Source organism: Anguilla anguilla, chromosome 11 (assembly GCF_013347855.1).
Source record: "Anguilla anguilla isolate fAngAng1 chromosome 11, fAngAng1.pri, whole genome shotgun sequence".
Classification (NCBI taxonomy): Eukaryota; Metazoa; Chordata; class Actinopteri; order Anguilliformes; family Anguillidae; genus Anguilla; species Anguilla anguilla.
The window spans coordinates 25,721,660-25,745,238 of NC_049211.1; the positions used below are offsets into that span (position 1 = coordinate 25,721,660).

Consider the following 23,579-nt stretch of genomic DNA (forward strand, 5'->3'; position numbering starts at 1 on the left):
TAACATACACCCCAGTATGGTTCGTTTTATCAGGGCTTCCCCAGACTTTCTCCACCCCACGACCCTCCAAAATGATTTCATATTTACAGTGGGTTATATACATTTATATAACCCACTAACGCATTTATCAAACTACAGACTGCAAAGCGTTTTACCATTTTAATGCACTACTACAGATGTCGTCATCCAAAGGTTGCAGGTTAGATAACCATGTTTGGTATTGCCGCTGTATCCTTAAGCAAGATACTTAACCCGAATTGCTTCAGTATACTATAGCGCATATGTATTGAGTACCATGTAAAAATGCAAAACTGTGCAAGTCGTTTTGGATAGCATCTGCTAAATTCCAGTAATGTAATGTACAATATTGTGTAATTACAGTGATCAAAATAATATAGAGGATGTGCAAACCAAGGCTTATTTTGTCAGAAATTCAAATATGTAGTTTAATATCTGAAACTAAATATGAACAAAACTAATTGCTGGAAAATGTCTCACTTACTCCAGTCTGGAATCCTCTACAACACAAGAAAAATATTAATTTAAGTCTAGATAAAATAGGTGCACATTTAAAGCCAACTTTTTTTTCATATATCAAATGATATTAAAGAAACCTATTCAGAACTCAATCACAATTTACACTGCTTATTTAATGTGCTCGTTTCACCTTTAGCCAAATCTCCCCGCAATTTAACCTGAAATTATATGAGACAATAACAAAACAAGAGTCCATTTTTTACTAAAAGAATAGATTTTATTTCAGCACTGTAAGTCATTTCCAACCGCACAGACTCGACTGCAAACTGGCCCAGTTCTTTCACCATCTTCTCGTTCTCGGTTCAGCTCACTCGTTGTGATATCAGGACCACAACAGCAAAACAACTAAAAGAAGAAAAAATCTCTCCAAAACAATCTGGTGCTTTTTTTTGTTGCTAACAATGAGACAAATGATTAATAACGGTCATAACAATAACAGCTGACATAATTATAATAACGCTAATGATGATGTACCCTTCACTGCACAAGTCTTTTTGAGTGGTCCAGTGTGTCTCGATGGATTTTTATCAATGACTAAAATCAGGGACCTGATGTCTTCTAAAAATGAACTGGTGCCTATCGTGACTGACAAACAAAAGGGTCAAGTCTGTTAAAAAATGAACAGTATATTAGTAAAAGCAGTATCGATTTTTAGTTTAGGGCTAGAACACATAACCATTACATAATGAGATACTGAGTGAAGTGAAGGGTTTTTAAGCTGGGATACAGAGGGGAAAAACTAAAGCAACTTCACCTATTTGAATTTCAAACACTGGAACCAACACGCACACAAAAAACTGAATCTAAGCTGGAATGCAATTACAAAACGGTCTTAATGTTTGTGTTTAAATGGAAAGTTGACATTTTTGTTCAAATATACTTGGAGGAACTTGTTAAAAGAAATAGTAATCAACAACAGCTCAAATGAGACCATTAAAAATATTCAACATTATGTTGTTGAAGCCAGAAGACCAGATCTCCAAAACCATGATTTGTGGCCTGTGTTAGGAGAGCTGTGACTGGTTTGTGTCAATTGACCATGCTTTTAATAAGATGCAAATATTTTTAGTTGTCACACTAACTCAGAATGATCAATCTGGACACTCAGATTGATCATTCTAGCAAGGATATTCTTTGGGACATTACCGTGGCTTCAGCAAAGGCTGACTGGCAGTTGAAGATTTATGTATGGTTGTACATAAATACTTAAACGGAACCGGAAATAATGAAATGTCAAAATGCAGAAATTGGTTCTTAATGAAATTGTGAGTCTGAGTTACGTCATTTAGGTGAAGTGGTACTAAACACAATTTAATACAAAATATAGGGAACATTGCAATCGTTAGTTTAAAAATGTTCAGTTCCACTACGCATATTTCAACACCAAAAAGTAGCAACGGTAAAAGGATTAGCAGTAGCAACACCATTAAAAATAGTAAGAAAAAACATCTGCACATTTAGAAAAATGAAACTGTTACAAAGTTTAGGATTACTCTCACTCGTGTTTTGAATATGTTCCTTTCTTCATCAGAACCTGGCTGTAAGCTACTTGGCTACAGAAACAGACTCGATCATCAGCAAGTAAACTGTTGTCATCATGTTACGGTCATCGCTGTTGCGGGAATGAGAGAATCGGAAGAGACAGTGTGCACGTGGCTGACGCAGTAAGAGAACTTTAGCAGGGGGCAGAGATGGCGAGAGCAAAGGTGAAAAAGGTGGTAAAGGGATTAAATCTCGGTGACATTTACAAGCATTTACCTTAACAAAAAGCATATCGGTATTTATCTGGGAGCTTGTATACTATCGCTATGAACGTAGGCGTATTAAAGGAGAACCCATGTCAGAATCGAAATTTTGTATGTTTTGTGGTTTGTGGCTCTTCCGTGAAATATTGTAAATTCATAACTGTGCTCTAAGTCCATAAAGCAACCATCACAAAACACATAAAATTTTCATTTTGACTGGAGTTTGTGAGTATCAGTGCATTTGTTTGTCAGAGGTGTGTGTATGATCAATGTATCTGTCAATCAAAGAGAAAAATAGTGAATTTTTGTATCCGTTTCTGTAGTGCGATTCTGTATGAGAGTATTTGTCTGTGCATATGTCTGCGTGTGTCTGTTTGTATGTGTACAAGTGTGAATCTTCTAGATCTAGAATGGACTACTCATCTACAGAGTAAGCCTTTTGAGTATAAACTAGAAATTGCAATCACAAACTGGGAGAGAAAGCGATGGGGCACATTCACCATACGCCACCTGCTGGCTGTGTTTATGTACTCCAAAACAAAGATTTTAGCTACTACTGTTACTGTATAACTTCCACTAAAAAATGAACTATTAATATTACCATCATTAATTATTCTGAGTTATCACATACAAATTATTAACTTGGGTAGGGCAGTGGAACAACGGGGCAAAAGACCACAAAAAATAAAAAATAAAAAACCAAACAACAGAAAAAGAGGAAAAACGGTGATTGATTGAAGGGAGGGAGAAATGATTCTTTTGGAGAATCAAGACAGAATCACAAGTTTAAAAATGTCTAAAAATGCAAATAACTAAATGCAGAGTGACCATGCTGTGGACACAGCTCAACGTGTCACTGTATGTGCATGTGTGTGACTGTGTGACTTCACTCCTATACCAATCAGTGGCTGTGTGTACGTATGTCACTGCATGTGTGTGTCTCAATATTTACATTTCACCTCACACGCAAGGTCGCTACAAGTTTGTATCAGTATCTGTGTGTCTATCAGTGAAGTGTTGGATTAAGCCCTTCGACTGCAGACGCACAATTGAAAAAGCAGGCCAAGCACTAGCAGCACGGAGTCCCTTTATTATTCAAAATTCTGTCTCATGCTCAATGCGCAAGGACCCATTATTCCAAATGCCAACTGTCAGACAGTCTGTTGCTAGTAAGAAGCACAGAACTTAGGCGGAGCTCAACTTAACCGTGTGTCAGTTCCAAGGACACCACAACCTTTTTCAATGCGAAAAGATTTAAAATATAGGTTCCGAATTTGATATTAATACTTTCTCCCAAGCTGCACGTCGCAAAAAGTAATACTGTCAAAGCAATTATTCCTGACAAGACTACAGCTGAGGCATGCATCGTATCGGAAAGTCTGTAGTTCCCGTTACCTATCAATGCGCCTTGACATTGTCCTTACTATATCAGTGTTACCTGCGTGTCAGAGGTTTGCTGTTGTTGCTGTTGGTGCCCACTGTCCTTACAAGAACTGTGCAGCTCATAAAAAATATATTTAAAAAATGATCAAACTTTCAGTCAGTATAAACCATGAAATTTCTGCATGCGCTCAATGATCGAGTATGAAATTCAGACCCTGAATTTTAAAATGGCTTTAAAAAGCACGCGCAGGTGTACAGTCGCTGTGCAAAAGCCGCGCAAAGCTTGGCCTGCCTTTTCATTCTGCCGCAAGACCCGGAATCGAAAAAGGCCGAAAGGTTTTCTCATTTACAATCACCATGACGACTGACTGAAACTGTACACAAACACTTGGAGGAATAAGCGGAGGAGGGACGTGTTCGCGTCTGCGTGTGCGGAAAAGGTGTGAGCGTGTGTGAACGAGTGCGCGCGTGTGTAGGTGCGCAAGCAGCTAATGTTGCTTGATTTTAATACATACTATCGTACCCTTTAAATCCTGTACTGTGCCTACTGTACTTATGGAAATACAATATTTATATCATTGTCATGGTCTAGACCAATAGTCACAGTCACTCCAGCCTACTTGATAAGGACTGGCACAGCACATTTTAGCCCTGACTGGCCAGTTCTCCATGAGCAACTCGCTGCACTAAAGTCCTGTCAAAGCCTATATGTTCAATACTCCACAGCTCAGAGAAGCTGAACTCTTTAGCCTGGAGAAGAACAAGAAGGTGGAGCAAAAAATGAAACGCTTGTGTACACCACAGCCAAGCTATGGCTGACAGAGCAGTTTGAAGAAATGCAAACCGTTGCTTTGCTGTGGTTCTTGTTTCAGGTCATTTTGGTAACGTTATAAGGTGATTTCATCAAATGGGCCATTAAAGTGATTCAGTGTAACTTTCCAATTAAATTTGGGGTAACACAACAAGAATTAATAAATGATATATAAGCACTTAAATATAAAGAATTACTATCAGAAGACATTTTATAGAACTATATTTTGTGGCGACTTTAAAATGTTAACATTTTAACAAGTAAGGTGCTTCAATGTAGGCTCGCTTGATGCGTCTGTTAAATTTAAAGTTCTATTCAAAAAAACATTTTTTTAAATGTTCATTTTATCTAATGGCCTGAAAACAAATAATTATCAAATATATTTGATTGCTTCTCGATAAGAATATTTTCCACACTGACACAAAAATCTTCCCTCCCTTACTTTCTCATTCCCTCGTTTCTGTACACACAACCACTCATCCATCATCCGTTTCTTCCTATCCATCAGTAAATATCTGCATTCTACACCATACATTCTGTACCAAGGAAGAGAATAAGATATCCTCCGCCCCCCCCCCTCCCCCTCCCCCGATGAGATCATATTTTGGTTTTCAAGGAGCATGTGTCAAAGCCTCCAATTTTAGCCTGGCTGAGGAAATATCCAGGGATCTTAAGATTTAAAATAAAAAGAAAAAAACGTGTTTCTCACCACGTTGAGATTAATCTGCATATCTATCATTTTGTTTTCATTCTACTTAAATACAGATAATCCTCCAATTAGGATGGATTGCACGAGAACACTGTGGCATGTTGTGAGTTTATACGCGTCCGGCTAACCAACACGTTCTCTACAAACTGACACAGACGTCCGCGCAGAGAAGGCCAACCGACATTCGCACACGGCTTCACCAACGGACGCTACGCACATTCAGAGTCAAGACTCAGCCGCAGAACTCGGTTCATAAACTCACACCCGTATCCAGCGATGGGCGAGTGAGGCTTCCCCAACCCCATCTTTGGTGAATCTACAATATGCTGTCAATCACTGCCTCATTCTGACCCATCTCGCTGACAACAGCAAAATGGCGCATGTGGTCAGAAATGGTGCAATCACACGGTAGCTCCACTCACGCTTGAGCTGGTGAGGCCCCACCCCTTCACTCGCTGTGGAAAACGTGAACGCATGTCTCACTACTGACAATCAATATCGTATCATTTAAGGAGTTTGGGTCAATTTCACATGCGTTTTTAAAAATATCTAAATGGTTCAATCATTGGATTGTTAAATAAAAGGTGCGTTAGATGTGCCATATAATTTTTGGGGCTTAAGGTGCCGAAAATGCATTTATATTTATAAAATTTAGCTTTTGGGCTTTATTTGGATTAGTTTTTTCCCATTATGCAGTCACTCATTGGGTGTTGCTAAGCTGAAGCGGTTTCATTGTGCAGCATTATGTCAGGGTTACAAGGACTGTCACAGAACTACAGTCTAAGAGTCATATCGTGGCATTAGAGTCATATTACTTTAGTAACCAATAACATTTAAGGGTCAAACCCTTCCTTGTACTCAGCATTCTAGTTCCCACTTCCTGTCTGTACCCTCACCCCCACCCCCGTTTCTGAGAAAATCAACACTTCCTGCAGATTGCCCCTCTCAATACATCCTGTAGTCTCTCAAAATGCAAAACAATAGCCTTCCTTGAGAGTCATGCAGACCCTAGCCTATGTCTATGATACATAAAACACATGATCAAAGCCTAATCATACCTAGGGATCTCTGCAACTATTCTGGATTTGCATGTTTATATAAATCAACTTAAAACTCGATCGCCTACATATTTTTCCAAGAACCGAAATTAAATGCTTTTGTACAGTACAACACAGTTATAATCAGTATATAGTGCAATTCAGTACAGAACTACAGCTCACCACCGATGTTGAACCATTTAGGTGCGGTTCTTTGGGACAACCGCACCATGCACTTCTCCTGTATTATACTGTACAGAAGTAGATGGTTGTGTGTGTGTGTGTGTGTGTGTGCAAGTGTGTGTGTATGTATAAGGTTCAAATATATATTTTTAATGAATGGACTTTAGCGTGGCAAAGGCAGTATAATGCGGATTTACTCCCACCGTCCTACATTATGGGATGTATTTTTTTTTACTCTTCTTTTTGTAGCACTCCATCTGACTGGCAGTCGTCAAGGCAACAGGGGTCCTCTGTCTCTGCCCTGGCCCCGGATTGGCTGTCCCTGCTGGCTAAGGCACATTGGATTGGCTGGGCCAATGGAGGTGGGTCCAGGGGTGGACCGATAGTGGGCGCTGGCGGGCTGCCGTTCAAATGTTGGGACGTGGCCCCGGCCACCTCCCCCGACCCTGGTTTTCCTTCCTCAAGGGAATCTTCCAGAGTTTTGGGGGGGCTGGCGCTGGTCGGAGCAGGAGAGGGGAGACTCTGAGAAAAAGGACAAGGTACCGTCAAATGCTGAACTGTCCAACATCGCCCCCTACCACACACTGTGCCTACTGAAGCCTACAGTGACAGGGACAACATTCACACAAGACAAGAGATCATGAGCCTAAAAACCCTCCAATGACCTTCAAACTCATCTTTGAATGTATGTAACATGCAAAGCAAAATAATCTCTTTACATTAATGTACAAAGTAGTGTTGTGTTTCCCTTGGCCATTCTCAGTTAAGTCTAGCCCTTGACTGGTTAAGACTGTTGCTTTTGGCTCATCGTGCCTATCTGTATCAATACTTTTTCAACTACAGTCCCATCTTCTCTTCAGATCCCTTTATTGTAGATAAGAGCATCAGTGGCATTTGCTCCTCCTGGCCAATAAGAAACCATGCCAGGCCAGACTGCTGTCAGTCATATATCAGTGAGGCATGAACATAGGCTCTCTGATGGATGCCTCCTGTAGACACAGCTGAGCACACAGGGCCCCATACAGACATGTGAGTGTGGCTAATGCTAAACCTCTCTGGGACTGCTGGGGGGCTAATCCTGTTAAGGCATCGTTATAGTGCGTGGATGGGCCCTACATTCTGGACTGCTAAAAACAAGTCTTAAGTGTTTTAGTCCTGAAATGAGACTTGATCTTATCTATCTCTCTCGAGTAGAAAATATTAGCTTGTTTTAAGTTAATTTTTACTTGACAAGTGAAATCGTCTCACTCCATTGGCAAATCTTTAAACGAGTCTCATCGGCAATTTTTTGAATTTTATTAAGCAAAAAAGTAATAGAAATTTTATGTCTAAATATAAGGCTGAAATGCTTGTAAAGACTGGGAATTCCAAATTGGGAAAAAATAAAAAGAAATTTTAAATCATGGTCTGCAAAATAAAGTATTCTCCAGAATACTACGACAGTAGCACTGAAAACACTACACTACACTACACAGTGCCTGTGTCTTTACACCTGTTATTCATCAGCCTGCAGGGGGCGTACCTGTGCTCGATTCACTGGCACCTTCTTTCCACCCCTACCCCTTATGGACACTTCTCTCCCCCTCCTGTGAGAAAGGGGGGTGAGAGAGGGAGGGATGATGAGTAAAGAAACAGAGAGAGAGAGAGATGGTGAGGGAGGGAGGAGAGGTGGGTGGGAGAGGGAGAGGTGGGGAATAAGAATTAATTCACATACTGGTTAACCTGAGTCTGATTTCTCCTTTGCTTGTCCTAACAATGCTTACACAGTATTATAATAATTACAACAGAAGCATGCCAAAACAAGTGAGTCAAACTGAAAGGCTGCGGCTGACTTCGAATGTGAGCATGGCAGGCTGAAGGGTTCTGATTTCATAGTGAACAGTTCACTTCCTTTAGTTCAGATCACTGTACTCCTGCTCCTGTTTGCTTTTAATTCAGCGTCACCATTATTAATATTGAGTCATTGTTTTTTGTTTAGTTTTCTTCTTTTGCTATCTTCTGCACCACTTGCTAAATTCTGCAATCACTGCTTACATTTTAATTTCAGATTATTATACCGCATTATTGCCCGTGTACTTCATAGCCTCACTTACCCTTTCCCTCCGACTGACACCACCTGCATGTCAAACCCCCCCCTGCCTCGCAGTGGTTTGTTTCCAGCCCACTGGCCCACAACCATGCCGGCTATTTCCAACTTTCCTCCCTGGGGGGGGATGGGCTGAATACCTGAGACAGAGAGACGGGGGTATCTGAGCACTGCGTGTAGAAGAGACAGAGAGATGATCAATACACCAACAGAGACGTAGGGAGAGAAGGGGTGGGGGGTGAGGGAGACAAATTATCAACAGACAGAGGGAGAGTAGCAGAGCCAAAAAAGTGGAGAGAAGGAAAGAAATACAAGATAAGAATCAGAAAGAAGGCAAGTGTAAGGCAAAGAGAGTGGAAGATAGAGCAGGGATGGGGAAAGAGAAAGACAGTGTGCGAGGGAAGGTTAGGGAAATAGCAGGAGAGACAGAGGGAGAGAAGAAGAGACAGAAAGCAGGAAAGAAGGAAAGAGAGAAACGGGAGAGACAGAGAAGCTCACCTGGGAAGCCGCGAGGCCTGTGCTGGGAGCCGTGCTGGTGGTGCGGGGGGGGCAGGGAGCCCAGGGGCCGCGGCGGGTAGAGGTGAGGTGGGGGGTAGAAGGGGGGTGCCATGGAGGGGGGCAGGAACGCTGGGGGGGGCAAGGGAGGGGGAGGGGGAGGTGGGCGGGATAGATTGATGCCCTCCAGGATAGCCTGTCGCATGTTCTCCACCCGAGACACCTGCTCTTCCTGCACATAGGAGAGCGACAGAGAGAGAGAGAGGGCTGTAGTGAGAAAGAGAATCCTCACACAGGTAACACTGACCCTAACCCTCACACAGGTAACACTGACCCTAACCCTCACACAGGTAACACTGACCCTAATCCTCACACAGGTAACCCTAACCCTAATCCTCACACAGGTAATACTAACCCTAACACAGGTAACACTAACCTTCACACAAATAACACTGACCCTAACCCTCACACAGGTAACACTGACCCTAATCCTCACACAGGTAACACTGACCCTAATCCTCACACAGGTAACCCTAACCCTAATCCTCACACAGGTAATACTAACCCTAACACAGGTAACACTAACCTTCACACAAATAACACTGACCCTAACCCTCACACAGGTAACCCTATCCCTCACACAGGTAACACTGACCCTAACCCTCACACAGGTAACACTGACCCTAACCCTCACACAGGTAACACTGACCCTAACCCTCACACAGGTAACACCAACCCTAACCCTCACACAGGTAATACTAACCCTAACCCCCACACAGGTAACACTGACCCTAACCCTCACACAGGTAACACTGACCCTAACCCTCACACAGGTAACACTGACCCTAATCCTCACACAGGTGACACTAACCCTAACCCTCACACAGGTAACACTGACCCTAACCCTCACACAGGTAACACTGACCCTAATCCTCACACAGGTGACACTAACCCTAACCCTCACACAGGTAACACTGACCCTAACCCTCACACAGGTAACACTGACCCTAATCCTCACACAGGTGACACTAACCCTAACCCTCACACAGGTGACACTAACCCTAACCCTCACACAGGTAACACCAACCCTAACCCTCACACAGGTGACACTAACCCTAACCCTCACACAGGTAACACCAACCCTAACCCTCACACAGGTAACCCTAACCCTCACACAGGTAACATTAACTCTAACCCTCACAGAGGTGACACTAACCCTAACCCTCACACAGGTAACACTGACCCTAATCCTCACACAGGTAACACTAACCCTAATCCTCACACAGGTAACATTAACTCTAACCCTCACACAGGTAACACCAACCCTAACCCCCACACAGGTAACACTGACCCTAACACAGGTAACACCAACCCTAACCCTCACACAGGTAACACTGACCTGCCCTTCACACAGGTCCAGCAGGGTGCCTCTTTCGCGGGTCAGGGCCAGTTTGCTCTGGAACAGTTTCCCGTCGAAGAAGCCCCAGGGGCAGCAGTGGTCCCAGGGGAGGGGCTGGCCGCACACGTCGTTAACGAACAGGGCCGTGTCCACGCCGCTCATGAACAGAGCCGCGAGCTGCACCCCGCGACTGTCCACCTTCTCCACCTGAGAGAGGAGATTCAGCCAATCAGTGCTACGGCCCGCACCTCACAGAGAGGGGGGGGCGAGGGGAGAGAAGGTGGGAAAGAAAGCAAGGGAAGTGGAGGCAAAGAAAGAACAATAGCAAAGAGGGGTGATGATGATGAAGTAGGAAAAAGGGGAAAGACAGAACAAATAAGGGAAAGAGCAGCAGGAAGGAGGGAAATGGAGACACAGAAGTGCACCTGCCTTTCTGGGAGAAACAGGGAACAGACAATAAGCCAAGGTGTGTTTAGAATGGGGGTGTTTATACTGTTTTTTCACAGACAAGGGGGCATACCAGAAATTTAAGTGGTGTGGTGGGCGGGGTCTTGTGGTGGCTGGGCGGAGCTGAGAAACAGAAGTGGAAGGAGACGGGTGCCGAATGACAGACAGGCAAGGGGTCAGTACCTTGTGCTCTTGCAGTTTCTCAGTCTCATAGAGCTGGCTGGACACCGCTTGGGCCAGGAAGGCGTCCAGCTCGTGCCGCTGCAGAATTCGGCCTCCCGGCCACTGCATCATATACCTGCGCACAGAGCACACCTGGGTCACAACACACCTGGGCGGGGCGCTGGGGAAGAGGAGGCGGGGCGGCGCTGAGCCCGTACCTGAGCACGCAGCACATGAGCAGCAGGTGGGAGGGCACGCAGGCTGGGTTGAGCAGGGCGGGGCAGTCCGAGCGCATGCAGGCCAGGAAGGCCCGAGTCCGGCGGCTCCGGTCCTCGGAGGCGCGGCCCAGCCACAGGCGCCGCAGGTTCGGGCAGGTCCACTCGCGGAAGCACAGGGCGGGCACCAGGTCCGGGGTCAGCGCCGATTTGGCCTTGCTGGGACACCACTCCTTCACCACCACTGGGGGCACTGCAGAGCAGAGAGAGGCAGGAACAACAGATCAGACTCCAAGCACTGCAAAACGACCATCAAAATTATTCACTACAAGACACACCAAGATAACTAGTAATCTGTGTCAACAGGGCCAGTATGAGCAACAGTTTATTAAAATGCACACAGCTCATATTCTCTGTGCATAAGCAGTTTATGTAGCTCCCTCAACCATCGAGACCACAAAGCTCATTAAGATGCTGCTGTGCCAATGCAGCGGAACCAGACAGGGACCTGTGAGTCGATCTGAGCCCCGCCCCCCGCTCCCATGCCCCGCCCTCACCTTCCAGAGGGCCTCTCCGGCGCAGCGCCACCCTCTCCAGCCTCCTCTGGGTCTCGGCCAGGCTGAACAGGACTCCGTAGGCATACTGCCGGGCCGAGCGGAACAGCAGGGAAGCTGGGGGAAGGTCAGGGTTGCACTCGTCCTCTATGCACACGGGCATCTTCACCTCCCCCTGAGAGAGGGCAGCAACAAGGGTCAGAGATCACGGCAAAAACCTGACAGTGTGGTATGGGAGGACGTGGCAGATGACAGGGTATGTTTGGGTACATTAGTGAGGATGTGGTAGAGGCAGGGGAACAGTTGTGTATGTTCAGGTACCTTAGTGAGGACGTGGCAGATGTTGGGGTAAAGGGGAATATGTTGGGGGTACCCTAGTGAGATTATGGTAGATGTTGGGGTACATTTTTGTACGGTCAGGTTCCTTAGTGAGGCTGTAGTAGATGTTGGGGTACAAGGGCATACGTTGGGTTACCTTGGTGAGAATGTGGTAGATGTTGGGGTACAAGGACATATGGTGGGGTACACTGGTAGCAATGTGGTAGATGTGGGGGTACATGGGCATATGTTGGGGTACCTTGGTGAGGATGTGGTAGATGTTGGGGTACAAGGGCATATGTTGGGGTACCTTGATGAGGATGTGGTAGATGTTGGGGTAAAAGGGCATATTCTGGGGTAGCTTAGTGAGGCTGTAGTAGATGTTGGGGTACAAAGGCATATGTTGGGGTACCTTGGTGAGGATGTGGTAGATGTTGGGGTACATGAGCCCTCTTCTGTGCCGGTGTTCTGCCACCCTCAGCACCTCAGCGCTGACTCTGGGAAGCGGAGGTGTGGTGATGTCCATGTGACTCCGCGTTGCCATGGAGAGCAGCGATGGAATGCCAGAGCTATTGCCGTGGGAACCGTCCCCTGAGGCCCCAAACCCTCTGCCTGATGGATCCTCCCATTTAGAGGGCGTGTCAGTCACATGGCTGGGGGAGGGGAAGAGAAATCAGGGTCATTCAGAGTTTTAATACCCCACCACTGTTCAGAGAGACAGAAACTGGGGGCGTAAAGGGGACAGAAACAGAGAATTGAGGGAGAAGAAAAAGGACAGAGAAGGAAAAGAAAAAAGAGGGAAAGAAAGAGTAGGACAGAAATGGCATATGGCAGAGCTGGTGGAGGGAGAGAGACAAAACATGAGAAAAAGTAGAGAGGAGAAAAGGACACAAAAGGAGGAGGGATGTCTTACTTGGTGCTGTTGTCATTCTGTTCATCTCCATCAGATGAGGATGGCGGGGAGGGGGAGGGGCCTGAGGCAGCAGCTGGGTGGTGATTGGGCAGCTTGCCTCCCCCCTGAGAGGCATCATAAGGAGCCGACCAGTCGGCCAAGCCAGATTTTCCCTCCAGCGAATCACCGCAGTCCTGAAGAGGTGGGTTCTGGAACAGAAGGGCGGGGCCAGGAGCAGAACCAGGTCCGTGTGGCGGTCCGTGATAAGGCACCTTGCCTCCCATCACCTGAAACAGAGTGGCCCCAGGGTAATTCTGTTACTTTATGTATTACACACCAGAGAGATTCCTACATCTTATACAACCAGGCTTTCAGAATTCAAAATACACGCGTCAGTCATTCATCGTGCACAAGATTATAAACCAACGTCACACTTCTGCCTTCACAGACACCTTCAATCAGGTAAACGGACAAGGTCAGAGGGGGGGGGGGGGGGGGGGGAGTTAGGGCATCTATTTGAAGGCAGCATGGAGAATGATGCATGTGGCCCCCAGCTTCTCACCTGTGGTTTTCCAGGTGGCAGAGCACCCATGGGGCATGGGGGAGCCCCAAATGGACCAGAACCAAAACCTGGAACTGAAGGAGGATGAGGGGAGAGAGCAATTAAATTCAATACAATGTAATGCTGTCCAAAGCAGCAGACATTCAGACAGACAAAGAGAAAGAGACAGATGAAAGGTGGGAAAGAGGGAAGGAGAGACAAAGGCAGTGAGACACCCAGAAAAAGCCAGAAAGAGTTGGAGCTTTTCTGAGAGACAGGAAACAGACAAAAATAAGACTGTAGTTGTGTTGGGCGGTGGTGTCTGTGAAACGGTTAGTCACAGGTAAGGGGGAGGACCAATCTGAAAAAGTGACTCACAGAGGTGTGGTGGGCGGGGTCCCATGGTGAGTGGGCGGGGTTTACTTGCTGCTGAGAAATACTCCACTGCTTTCTTAAATCTCACCATCTTATCCTCCGTGCGTGACTGTGGGGAAAGAGAGGACAGGAAGGCAGTTACATAGCAGTTATAGCAGTGCTCCAATCTAACACCATCCCGATGGCCCAGTTATGATGATAAATGCTGTTCAAAACATCCCATTGGACAGTCCTGGGGCTGTTGATGTAATAATAAAAAAATTAATGTGTCTGAGGATCTTGTTGACGTAAAATGCAGTGTATTCAGTGATCAATCGGTTCACAATCTCTTACTGGCAACACAGTAGTATAACAATAAGGTCACTGGACTTGTATCTCAGAGGTTGCAAGTTTGATTCCTAGGTGAAGCTCTGGCAGTTGCACGCTTCAGCAAAGTACTTAAATTATGTAAATATCTGGCTGTATGAATGGATTATATGCTTATATGGATAACATAAGCTGTGTAATCACTCTGGATAAGAGTGTCTGCTAAGCGTAATGCAATGCTAGCGCATGCTATCACCTCTGATCTGTGCAGCCCTATTTTTCTACAGCCTATGGTGCAGCCTCAAAGTAAAGTCACAATAGCCTGGCATTCACCAGGCTCTAAGCCACTGCTAACAAGCTACCTTAGCTAGGTTGTGTCACAACTGGGAGACATTATTTGCTAAAGTTGGCATAGCAACAACCTACTAACCGGCTTTTTGCAGTCTCACCCCTCTTGACACCCAATTAATTAAATTACCTATGCCTTGTGCTATTTAATTAGGTCTAGTGTTCGCCAGATACATATGTTGGCAGTAGTAGGTATAATTTAAAAAAATGTATTATATTTCGTTTAAACTAATCTTTTTGTTTATTCTTTCTCCACACTGGACCTTCCCCAGCTGATCAAAGCCGGCGGCAAATGGATTAAACCTGGTGACAGGAAGCTTCATTTACTGCGCAACTACACGAGCCTGAAATGTCCAGCACTATGCATCAAAACAGATCAGAACGTGACCTTTTCACCACCATTCATTCATTTTATTCTCATGATTCCCACTTCCTCTGGCTTGGTGCTGTATTTTAGCACAAGAGCAGACATAAACAGATGATAACAGTGTGGAGAGTGCGCCCGCGCTGCAGTGTGCCAGCCTACCTGAGACTGTTTGAAGACATCCCTGGCCACGGCATCCAGATTGGACAGGTCTTTGATGGAGGCCACGTACTCGGACACGGCCTTAATCACTACCTCACATGGAGGCAGAACCAGCTGGTGAGACTTCATCTGAGAGGAGGACAGGCAGGGGAATAGAGGCAGGGAGGAGATAGAATGGGGAATGAGGAGAGTGGAAAGGGTGAGAGAGGGGTGGGGGGGGGGGGGGTGAAGATGAAACTTCTGGGAAAGGCTCTAACTTCTTTCCCAGACAGTCAGGAGTCGATATATACAACTGCACAGTGCTCAGGCACTGTTTTTGTCAACAACGATGCAATTTGTTTAATTTATTTTGTCTGTCTTAGACAACACAACGAACAATGACCTCAAAAATCAGCAGCACCAGTCAAAATTATTCATCCTTTATAACCAACGAAAACACAAAAAATGCTCAACAGTGCAAAAAGTAAAAATAAACATGCTATCACAATATTCTGCGACCTTTAATATTATTTTATCATTGCATTACACTTTTCTGTAGCTGAACTCAAGTTCTGTAGAATACGTAACGTCATGCAGGGATATTGCCACAACAGTCGCAGTGCAGTATGAGCACGTCTTTAACTCACAATAGCACCAACTATAAGTACCAAATATTTGTTTCAGTCCCTGCAAATACACTGCAAGTGCTGATCACGTACTAGTCCTAGTCACATGCCCACAGCCTGATGAGCACGTGCATGCTGACTGCAAACTGCCAGTTCCACAGATACATCAGTATGGTCCTACACGTAGCTGTGGTAATTGTGGGGCAACTTCGCACTGATCTAGGGCCCCAAACGGCCCAGACCTGTGGTCAGGTGTGCAGAAATTTTTCTAAATGTAATAATTTCTCAAGTGTGCCGCTCTGTCCCTACTACTTTGTCCATGCATCACAGGCCTTTCCTGTGACACACCCAGGTCACACTGAGATCTATAATGTCTCATCCAGCCAGGTATCATTCCAGTCAGGCTGTAAGATACTGAAGCAATGGTCTCTCTGCTCAACCTGGGCACAAATAAGAAGCTTTTCTCTCACGTTCCATAACTCTCCACAACGCTGCGGCTTTGGCAGCTCCAGGACTGACACTGGTGGCACTGTCCAACTCCCTGTATGTTATGGCACCAAGCACTTATCATCGTTCCAGTTTCACATAACCAAGCGGGGAACCAACTTCCTCAGTCTCGTTGATAACAGGGGCTCTACCATCCTTCAGGTCACCTCTACCAGGCAGCAAAATAGGCCAGCACTGTTTGAGGGGTAAGGCTGCCTGAACACCTTCACTCACAGGCCCCTTGTTGATTCTGCAGAAGCTGTGGTAATTCAACCCCTACAAAGAACCCCCTTCCAACGTCACAGGAAATAACCGCCCCCAGCTGTTTCCAAAGGAACAACAGTTCTTGTGGGGATTCCAGGGGTGGCTGGACAGTATTCACAGCAGACAATAACCAGACATTAGAGACAAATGCACCTTCGCAGCCCAGAAATTGAGTTTGTGGGGTTGCGTTTGTCAGCGAGAGGCATATACCCTACTGTCGTCAAACACTGAGTCAATCCACCACATCCCTGAGCTGGGTTCAGCATCCCAAGTGGCCTCATTCCTGGGCACGACAGCCTACTATTTACAGTTCCTGCCCCAGTACTCTCAAACCACTGCACCAATCCGCCAGCTCCTGAAAAAGGACGGGCCCTGGTCCTGGACACCAACCTGAGCACCCTGTTGCTTTTGCCTCTAGTGCCCCAAATCCCAACAGAACAGCGGTACTCTGTGGGTGAACAGGAAGCCCTGGCTTGTGTCTGGGCATGTGACAGATGGCACATGTACATCTGGGGCCTTCGCTTCTCTCCGCACAGATCACCAAGCACTAACCACGCTGCTATCAGCCTCAGGTTCAGGTCATAGGGCCACTAAGGATTCATCACTGGGATGAGTACCGTATGATCTAGCACAGTACGATTACCACCTGTAGTTCACCCCAGGAAAAAGCAACACTTTCTCTCGCTCAATCGATGCTCCACCACACAACTTTCCCAGTGGAGGACAATGAGGCAGAGCTCACCCAAAGCTCTACATGCCCCTCCAGTCTGCTGTCACACTTGAGGAGCTGAAGCATGCATCTGAAAACTATCCCGCCCTGTTGACCCAGCGCACTTATATCATGTCCGGGTGGCCATCTTGTGTGCCTGAGCAGCTTATGCCTTTTCTGAAGGTGAGGGATGAACTCTCATGCTGGGGTGAAACCTGCGTCTCACAGGGGCTTTGCACTGTGGTTCCAAGAGCCCTTACAATGGCGCACAAGGGTCACTTGGGCATAGTGAAACTCAAGCAGAGACGTCAGGACCGTGTGTGGTGGCCAGGCATTGACTGCAACACTTAAGCACCGGTTAGGGACTGCGCACCGTGCCACATCGGTGCATCAGCGGTAAGGCCGGAACAGCTGCTCCACCTCCCCTACAGCCTCTCGTTTGGGCTTCTCGCCCATGGGAGCACATACAGTTGGACATCTGCGGTGATGTCCATGGGCATGGAATTCCACATCATCAGTACCTCAACAATCCAGAATCCAACGGTTTTGCAGGGCATTAGTGGCGTGGCCACAATCTCTAACTTTAAATTTTAGCCTACTAACTACCAAGTCAATGACAATCTAGCTGGCTCTGTACACTGCTCAACTTCTCATGAAGGGGGATGTTGACAGCAGTTCTGAGTAATGTAGGAAAATAACACACTGGAGCATATCCAGACGATGCCTGACAGGACAGTAAGTGAAAAACTGTGAACAGTGATGAAGTAAAGTATATGACACATATCAGATAATAAACCCTGGAATTAATTGCACATCGCTGCTAGACATTTACTAATGATCTAGCCTGGAATATTTATTTAACCTGAACTGCTTCAGTATATATCCAGCTGTACAAATGGATAATGGATGTAGAAAAATATTTTTAAAACCCATATCTGTACAAGTCGCTCTGGGTAAGAGTGTCTGCTATAATGGCTGTAATGTCATGAGGTGTTCTACTGATAGTAATGTCACCTATTTCTTCAGGCAGGCAGACACATCAAGTTCATTCTTCACTGGAAACCACTCCTTTAGAAAACATAATATCCACATTCATAGCAAGAACTCACTAAACAAACGCTGTCAAAGCAACAATGCTTGCAAAAGCTCCAAAAAACTGCTTTCCAGACGGGCCTATCGATAGAAGTCTGAGGCATATTTGAAACACATCAGTCTTGTTTACCATATCATAAAAAATGGACACTCCATTCATGTTTTTCACTGGATGGCTCACTGCGATGAAGAAAAACGGGGTAGATATGGGCGACATATACTCCCAATGACAAACACGTAGCATGGTGGGTTTTACTGCCACTGTACATATATGCCAATATGAAATACTCAACTAAGTGATCATAGCTATATGACTATAGCCTAGCTATAATTAATGGTAATTGGAAAATGTATGGCAGGTAAGCAAAAATGGTTAACGCTAACATTGCTAAAGCTAGCTTAACCCCATTTTTTTTTGGAGGGTGGGAGGACTCTGAAACAGACAGGATGGAACTGAGATAAGATACCACTACTATAAAACATCCCAGACTTTGATATGAATGAAGCCAGAACTGTTACATGTGAATATAATTGATTTGGCTTAATTAAATGTACCCCTCATTGAATTGTTTAGGTCTTCTTGCATTCCACTGGATATTAATTTGTATGTGATGCTTTAAACAGACCCATATTGCATCTGTTTCACTGAAGATACTTCAATTTAATGCAAAATATATTCTTAACTTCCATTTGAGTTTACATTACTTTTACACTGACATTATTTGCACGACCAGGGTTTTGCACTCAAAACACTATAATTTGGGCCAATGTGAAACCAGGGCCAATTAGGAGTTCTAAGCAGAACACTGAAGCCAACACTCCTCGGTAGATGTCAAGGTGCTTTTGACAGCCATCAACATATCCATCAGAGAAAGGGCCAAAAGCAGACGCTAGAACCATGTGTTTGCTGACCGTTAATATTTTGAGGGAGAAATAAATAGATTATAGCTAGATAATTTGTTAAAATATATTTTGCTTCATAGTTGCTGGTAAATTGTAATCCCACACTTATGACCCAACCTTTGATTCCAGTTTGCAGCATTAGCACTCTGGGAAATGTAGTTTGACAGGGACACTGCATCATGCATATCAATGGCAGCCAAGGAACAACAGCGTAGTGTGGGGTGAGGAGAGAGAGACATTGTGCAAGCCACTCCTGGTTCTAGAGAACACCAGGCATGAGGGTTACAGAGTAGACTTTCAAACAGCAGCTGTGAGACACATGGAACAACAGGTGAAACAAGACCAGCTCTGTGGCCCCCAGCAAGGGTGTGGTGAGCTGGCATGTGCCTCAGCACTTTACAGCCATGTACCACAACGTCTGCTTCAGTGCACAACAGCAAAGATGGTAAACACTCACCGCCTAAAATGAATTTAGTTTACAAAATATCACTTGTATATACAAAAAATAAGCAGTGCAACAGTTACTCACACTAGCACACCAGCAACACTACCGAAATACAAAAAGTGATTCATTAATTTGGGTGAGTTTGCGGTGCGGTCCGTAGGGCTGCAGATTCTCGAACTTGCGTACAAATCCCCTGTGTTTAACTCATCTGACTAAAATAAAAAAGAACAGAAAGAAAAAACTAATGAAAGGCAGACTACTGGCTCTCCTTTAAAGAAACTGCATGGTTAACTAACTAGGTAAAAATAATATTGAGAACCACCACAATGAGTTAAAAACAAGCTACAAAATTATGGAACTACAGTTTGACTAAGAAAAACCCAGACTTACACACACTGAATGTATTAACCATGCTCACACTTTTTGTATACATACTTTGGTACTACTGAAGCACCGTTCGCTTTAGCATTTTAACTTGTCGTGAGCTTTAGATAAATTCCACAATGTATTACATCAACTTTGCATCCTGAAATGTACATTTAGCAGGCTAGCTGCTAGCGGGGCCTAAATATGGGGCCTTGTTGCAGTTCCCACCCCATTTTAAATGCCCAAATGAATTTGGTGGCCTGTCCCATCACAGCAACATCCTCCATCAATTCTCCACCATCACCAGCAACTCCAGAGCACCTTCAGAGACCCGGCTGCTACTTTTACCCTGCAGAGCACCACCCAAACTGTGCAGTCACTGCCCAAACCCTCACTTCATGGATAAGACAGCAGGGCCACAGTCATCAAGGACAGGTGACTGAGTGTGAGGTCCTCTGGGACAGCCGACCCACACAGGCTTCTCTACACTACAGCACGAGTGTGCTACAGTTAGCAGCTGATTACCTCATAACAGACTCGCAGAGGGCCACTTAGCAAACAGCTTGACTATGAAAATGGAAGACCTAGATTTAAATAACCTGTTGAGTGGTTATCCCTGTAAATAATCTGTAGTTGTATGTACTAGTGTCTTCCACGTTCATAGCACAGTGAGCCGTTCCCTCGAAGCGTTGTGAGGGGGCGGGACTCAGACGGGAGGGCTGGCCCCCCTTGGCCGGTCTGTGCCAGTCCACCAGACTCCTCTACAGAAATTAACTGGAGGCAAAACTAAGGTAATTATGATTCAGAAAAATAAATGCTTGTGCAGAACTCAGACATGCATCAAAGACTTCCTGCCAGCAGAATTTCTACCCGCTGCTATCAGATCGATGACATCACTGCCCCAACCAGCCTGACTGGCAGCTCTGATTCGACAACCAACAGCCAAGCACAGCACAATTGATCTCCGATAGGCATCGAGGCACCAGAGGTACTGCCGCAAAAAAAAGGGCAGATGAACAAAACCGCCGGCAGATACTTTGGGTAGCAAATGAAACCCGTAACCTTGACGATACCGAGCATGCTGGTGGGTTGCCACCTCCCAAAACATGAATAAACAGGTAAATGTATTGGAGCTGGTGTGACAGAGGTCAGAGAAAAGCACAGGTCAGTGGCAAGACAAAGAGTAGTACCTTCAGAGAGGCCAGAGGGTGATCTGGGCCAAGCAGACTCCAGTGGAAGGCAGCCAAATCTTCATCTGGCAAAATGTGATTCCCTGATGAACAGAACAATTATTAATCCTCATTCTAAAGAATAAGGTTAAGAATAATAAGAAGCCAGAAGATGATTAAACCCCCTCATTCTCACCCAGCAGAGCAGCGAAGGTGGGCAGGTGCTGTGTCTTCAGGCCCAGTTGGCGGGCAGCCTCAGACAGCAGGTACTGGTGAGTGGTCAGGTTCTTGCCGTTCCAGGACAGCTTGAGCGCATGGGAGCTGAAGTAGGCAGGGACGTTGCATAGTGCAAACTCTGAGTCCTGGGCAATCAAACCCTGGAAACCATGATCCCTGTACAGGGACAGCACCTCCTGGTGGTGGTCCTCCAGTGTCTGCACAACCTGAATGAGAGACCAGAAACCCTGTAAGCACTAGGGTATGAAACTGAGTACCAACACAAATTTTACCCATGTGACAGAAGACACCATACTGTAACCATTGCTTACCATTATGGTTGATGTCTATACACTATGCAATATTTCTTATAAAAGCTTTGAAGGAACAGAGGCAATCATGACAGCTTGAAACAATAGAGAATTAAGAAACCATTGTCTGCATTAGGCTACCTTTAATATCATAACATTTTAATTAGCTAAGTGCAAGCAAAAGGTAGACAGATTAATGTTGCACACGTACTTCTGTTTTTAAATAATTTACCAGAAAGCAAGCCATTAAACACACAGAAACATATTTCTCTGACAACAGCATGCACCTGTGCACTTACCCTAACTCGGAAGCGGAGCATGGAAAGACGCACACAATGGCTAAGGCAAGCCGGGGGAAGAAACCAGGCTCTCGGTGGCGGCGTGGCTTTGGTGCCGACGTGGTTGACAATGAGCTGAGCCGTCTGCCTCTGCCCCTGGGCCCGTCGCGCCCATTCCGGCCACCGGTCCTTCCCCAGAGTGCCGTTAAAAACAACGACCAGCTCCAGGCCACCTTGGTACAGGCATGCCTGCGAGAGCGCGCCCAGATAGCCCAACATCGCATTCCACTCGCCACCACACACCCAATCTGTCTGGTAGCCTCCGTACAAGCGCTGCAGCCCGGAGTCCGCATCGACCAAGACTCGCACTGGTGTTGGAGGTGCCGGCGGAGGAGGCAGAGCACCAGGATGGTGATGGGGGTGATAGTGGTGCGGGTGTGGCGGGTGCCGAGCCACGGTCCGAGCAAGTTTTAATAGGTCCACTGGTACAGCAGCACCTGGGCACCGCTTTTCTAAGTATTCCTGAAACCCCTGCACACCCATTACTGTTTACTGTGATTTATTATTTACTGTGATTCTCATGTGCCTGTGTGTGTGTTGAAATAATCAGCTAGCAAGCTAGAATATTGCAATGATAGGTGTTTAAGTGTTCAATGGTCAAAAAACTTGGAACTCAAAAATGACTATCCAACTATTAACAGGGTGAGTGTGGCAACTAGCTGGCTAAATGGCAAGCAAATGATGGCTATACCGACTAGTAGTAAGGCTAAATGTATCAAATTAATCTTAACTTTTGGACACCTAGTCAACGAGCTCACAAGATGGAGACATCCCACACTGGCCAATATAGAAATTGCTAGCTCGCTAACAGTTACACTTAGCTAACTGCTATGAATGTACCGAGCTTGATAAGATAGTTGCCTTACTATCTAGCTAAACTGACATGTAGCAAACAGAACTAGCTGCTGTTAAGAATGATGAATTTTGTCACGAGTGTATGTGTGCTGGTTGCGTGTCCATTCCGTTCGCCACCGGTGGCTATCTAGTTAACTAGCAAGACAGCTAGCCACATTCTGTCGATACACAGCGAGCTAAGCTGACTAGGTAGCGTTGGTAGTTAGCTAACAACTTTGATTGCTAGCCAACCAGCCAATAAATTATGTGGAATTACTCTGGTGTAAGTTAAATGGGAAGCCGAAATCGATAACCCCTTCAAATTCCCATATAGCTAGCTAGTTAATATATTTGCTGAGTTTATTAAGCTACCTAGCTGCAGAGTATTGTTAATATAACAATTAGATAGTTACCTGGACAGTACAGATACTCTAGTAGCCAGCAAGCTAGCTAAAGGAAACTATCGATAATAACTAGCTAGCTGGCTCGCTAACTAACAGGCTAGTCGGTCAGCTGGACCGAATGAAACATTATAGGCAAGGTTGAAATACTTGGCTAAATATGTAGAAAGGGAAGAAGGAAACACGGTATGGAATTAGATAATTTTAGGATGAAAATAAAAAATAAAAAAACCGACTGTGGCTCCCTTGCTGTTACTCACGAATTCATGTTGAGAGTAAATTTCATGCGATGTTCGCCATCTTGTGAACCTTTCGGACACAAGGTTGCCAGATCTTTGTGTCAAATACTGCGTGAACGGAGCAAAATAAGC

General features: G+C 45.4%; 1 protein-coding gene across 2 annotated transcripts; it reads right to left on the minus strand.

Annotated features, from left to right (window-relative positions):
* Window positions 1-730: 730 nt before the first annotated feature.
* Window positions 731-23,539, minus strand: fam120c (family with sequence similarity 120C). 2 transcript variants are annotated; one of them, XM_035381799.1, is made up of 16 exons: window positions 21,935-23,539; window positions 21,305-21,551; window positions 21,130-21,212; window positions 15,070-15,198; window positions 13,893-13,998; window positions 13,536-13,609; window positions 12,995-13,260; window positions 12,494-12,734; window positions 11,767-11,938; window positions 11,213-11,462; window positions 11,016-11,130; window positions 10,386-10,592; window positions 8,990-9,218; window positions 8,499-8,661; window positions 7,928-7,991; window positions 731-6,927 (listed from the first exon to the last, which is right to left on the minus strand). In XM_035381799.1, exons 1-16 carry the CDS (start codon window positions 22,454-22,456, stop codon window positions 6,637-6,639), a joined length of 3,159 nt encoding a protein of 1,052 aa, XP_035237690.1. In that variant the 5' UTR covers window positions 22,457-23,539; the 3' UTR covers window positions 731-6,636. The 2 variants fall into 2 exon arrangements, with proteins under 2 accessions (XP_035237690.1, XP_035237691.1); XM_035381800.1 differs by having other exon boundaries at window positions 6,637-6,927; window positions 8,499-8,631; window positions 21,935-22,456.
* Between the last annotated feature and the right edge of the window lie 40 nt (window positions 23,540-23,579).

Bases quoted from the DNA above. Each gene is read 5' to 3' on its own strand.
- fam120c (XM_035381799.1), bottom strand. From the start codon at position 22,456: ATGGGTGTGCAGGGGTTTCAGGAATACTTAGAAAAGCGGTGCCCAGGT. The intron at 21,552-21,934 runs GTAAGTGCACAG...TCTCTCATTCAG, and splicing joins TGCTCCGCTTCCGAGTTAGG to GTTGTGCAGACACTGGAGGA. The intron at 11,939-12,493 runs GTACCCCAACAT...GCCCTCTCTCAG, and splicing joins TCTACCACATCCTCACCAAG to GGGGAGGTGAAGATGCCCGT.